Consider the following 2,139-nt stretch of genomic DNA (forward strand, 5'->3'; position numbering starts at 1 on the left):
CTCTCTCTCTCTCTCTCTCTCTCTCTCTCCCCCCCTCACTCTCCATTCCTGCCTTTTTCTCCCTGCCTTAATCTCTCTGTGCCTTTTTCTTCATCTCTCTTCTTCTGCCTCCATCCATCCATCCCTGCCTGTGTGTACTTAACCATTTACACTGATATACCATGACGAAATAACGATATACCATGCCATGTTCGCGTTCTCCGCCGAAAAAAAAAACTCAGCATTTTTATTTATTTATTTAATAATAATTAAAAAAAAAAACCCTGAAAACAACTAGCACATGCTTTTCGAGTCGAATTTACAGCAGTCCGACACCCAGAGCGAGAGCAGGATTTAACCAGGAGCAAATGTGCTGTGAGCCCAGTTAAAGGCCTGCAGTGTGAACAGTGATGTTTTACAGCTGTGTACAGCTGTAAAACTCTCCAGCACCAAAAAAAACCTGTTGACAGCCCAGATCTACATTGCTTGTTTTCCTTGTTCATAATAATATTCTGTTTGATATATTTTTTTTTTCCCCCCAGAACATTGGAAAATATCATCTCAAGCTGTGACCGACTGAGCCGTTTGAGGGTAATGTGTGTTTCTGTGGTTTCATAAAATGCAGATTAATAAAGCTTTGCACAAAATACTTTCTCTCACATTTAACAATATTGAAAACATCCCGATCGGTGCTGTGATGGGAAAATCATCAGACCGCGTTAATACGACCAGCCGGAAGTCAACTACGATGTCCTGATATGATCTAGATCAATAAAGCAAAGAGCAGAGGTGGGAGTAAATCACGTCGAGTCTTTTTTTTAATGTTTGTCAAGCAAGTCTCAAATTTGCGACTTAAGTCTGACTCGAGTCAAGTCGAGTCCCCATCTCGGAGTCATTTATCTCAGTCCGAGTCAAGTCTCAAGTCATGAATGTCGAATCAAAGTCGAGTCTTTTTTTTAATGTTTGTCAAGCAAGTCTCAAGTCTCAAATATGTGACTTAAGGCTGACACGAGTCAAGTCATATGACTCGAGTCCCCCATACCTCTCAAAAAGACTGAAGACTTTCCTGTGGCAGACTGTTACAAAGAGCTGAAATTGGAGCCTCCTTCCCAAAATGTTAAACAAATGAGAGAATTTCACCATGTTTGGTATTACATATATTTCAACCAACGAATCAAACCAATCAGATTCGAGGATTCTGCAACACTCCGCTGTAATGTCGTGTTTCAAATAAATATGTTTTTTTTTTTTTTCTTGTGTTTTTTTTTTTTTGTGCCGTAGATTCTGTGGTCCGGGTCGAGACTAGTGCTGATGGTGACGATGATGAAGCCCAGAATAAGTGCAGCCTGGATCCACAGCGCTGTGCCAAACACACACCCTGTAAGTCACAAGAAAGCTTCCTAAAAGAATCGTTCTCTGAATTTAGTTTTTTGTAATATTTGGATGTTGATCTCGGAGTTTCTCTGAGGGTGTTTTGGGCAGAGGTTTAAAAAAAAAAATCAGATGTTGGATTGGAAGTCATGAGTTACAACCTTTAAGGGAACGTAATCAATTTGACGTGCGATCTTTCGTCCTTGTCCAGTGAAACTTGGAAGATCAGGACGAAATGAGATAAACACTGGATGATTGGAGTCTCAGCATGGCAGGACTGCAGCTGGTGACCCCTGCCTCCTCTCCCATGGGGCCTTTCTTTGGCCTGCCGTGGCAGCAGGAAGCTATCCACGACAACATATACACACCAAGAAAATATCAGGCAAGGCTTTCCTGGGCCGTGCGTTTTTCAGCAACAAGATTAGACGGTTTAAAGCTGATTCTTTTACATAAGAGAAATGAATTTCTCCTCCACGTTGTCGTTGCTAATCTCCATCCTGATACGTCTGCGTTTCCTGTTTCCTCCTTCAGGTCGAACTTCTCGAAGCAGCTCTCGAACACAACACTATAGTCTGCTTAAACACAGGCTCAGGGAAGACGTTTATCGCAGTACTTCTTATTAAAGAGCTCTCCCACCAAATCCGCCAGGAGGATGGGAGGAGGACCGTTTTCCTGGTCAATACAGGTAGGAATATGATGGGAAAGTACAGTGAGTTTGTGCGCTTGGTCTTCTCCGCTCTGTTTGTTTACGTACTGTATTTATTAACAAAATGTCTCCGGTTTAGTTTC

General features: G+C 42.0%; 1 protein-coding gene across 1 annotated transcript in view; it reads left to right on the plus strand.

Moving 5' to 3' along the window:
• The first annotated feature begins 521 nt into the window (after nt 1–521).
• Nucleotides 522–2,139, plus strand: part of dicer1 (dicer 1, ribonuclease type III) — a 21,040-nt gene continuing 19,422 nt past the window's right edge. The window contains exons 1-5 of the mRNA XM_060880471.1: nt 522–570; nt 1,261–1,359; nt 1,562–1,732; nt 1,882–2,035; nt 2,136–2,139. The exon at nt 2,136–2,139 is cut by the window's right edge and continues 121 nt beyond it. Of these exons, the coding sequence (XP_060736454.1) occupies nt 1,619–1,732; nt 1,882–2,035; nt 2,136–2,139 (272 nt within the window). The 5' untranslated portion in view covers nt 522–570; nt 1,261–1,359; nt 1,562–1,618. The remainder of the gene's footprint in view (nt 571–1,260; nt 1,360–1,561; nt 1,733–1,881; nt 2,036–2,135) is intronic.

The sequence above is a fragment of the Tachysurus vachellii genome, chromosome 10, assembly GCF_030014155.1.
Source record: "Tachysurus vachellii isolate PV-2020 chromosome 10, HZAU_Pvac_v1, whole genome shotgun sequence".
Classification (NCBI taxonomy): domain Eukaryota; kingdom Metazoa; phylum Chordata; class Actinopteri; order Siluriformes; family Bagridae; genus Tachysurus; species Tachysurus vachellii.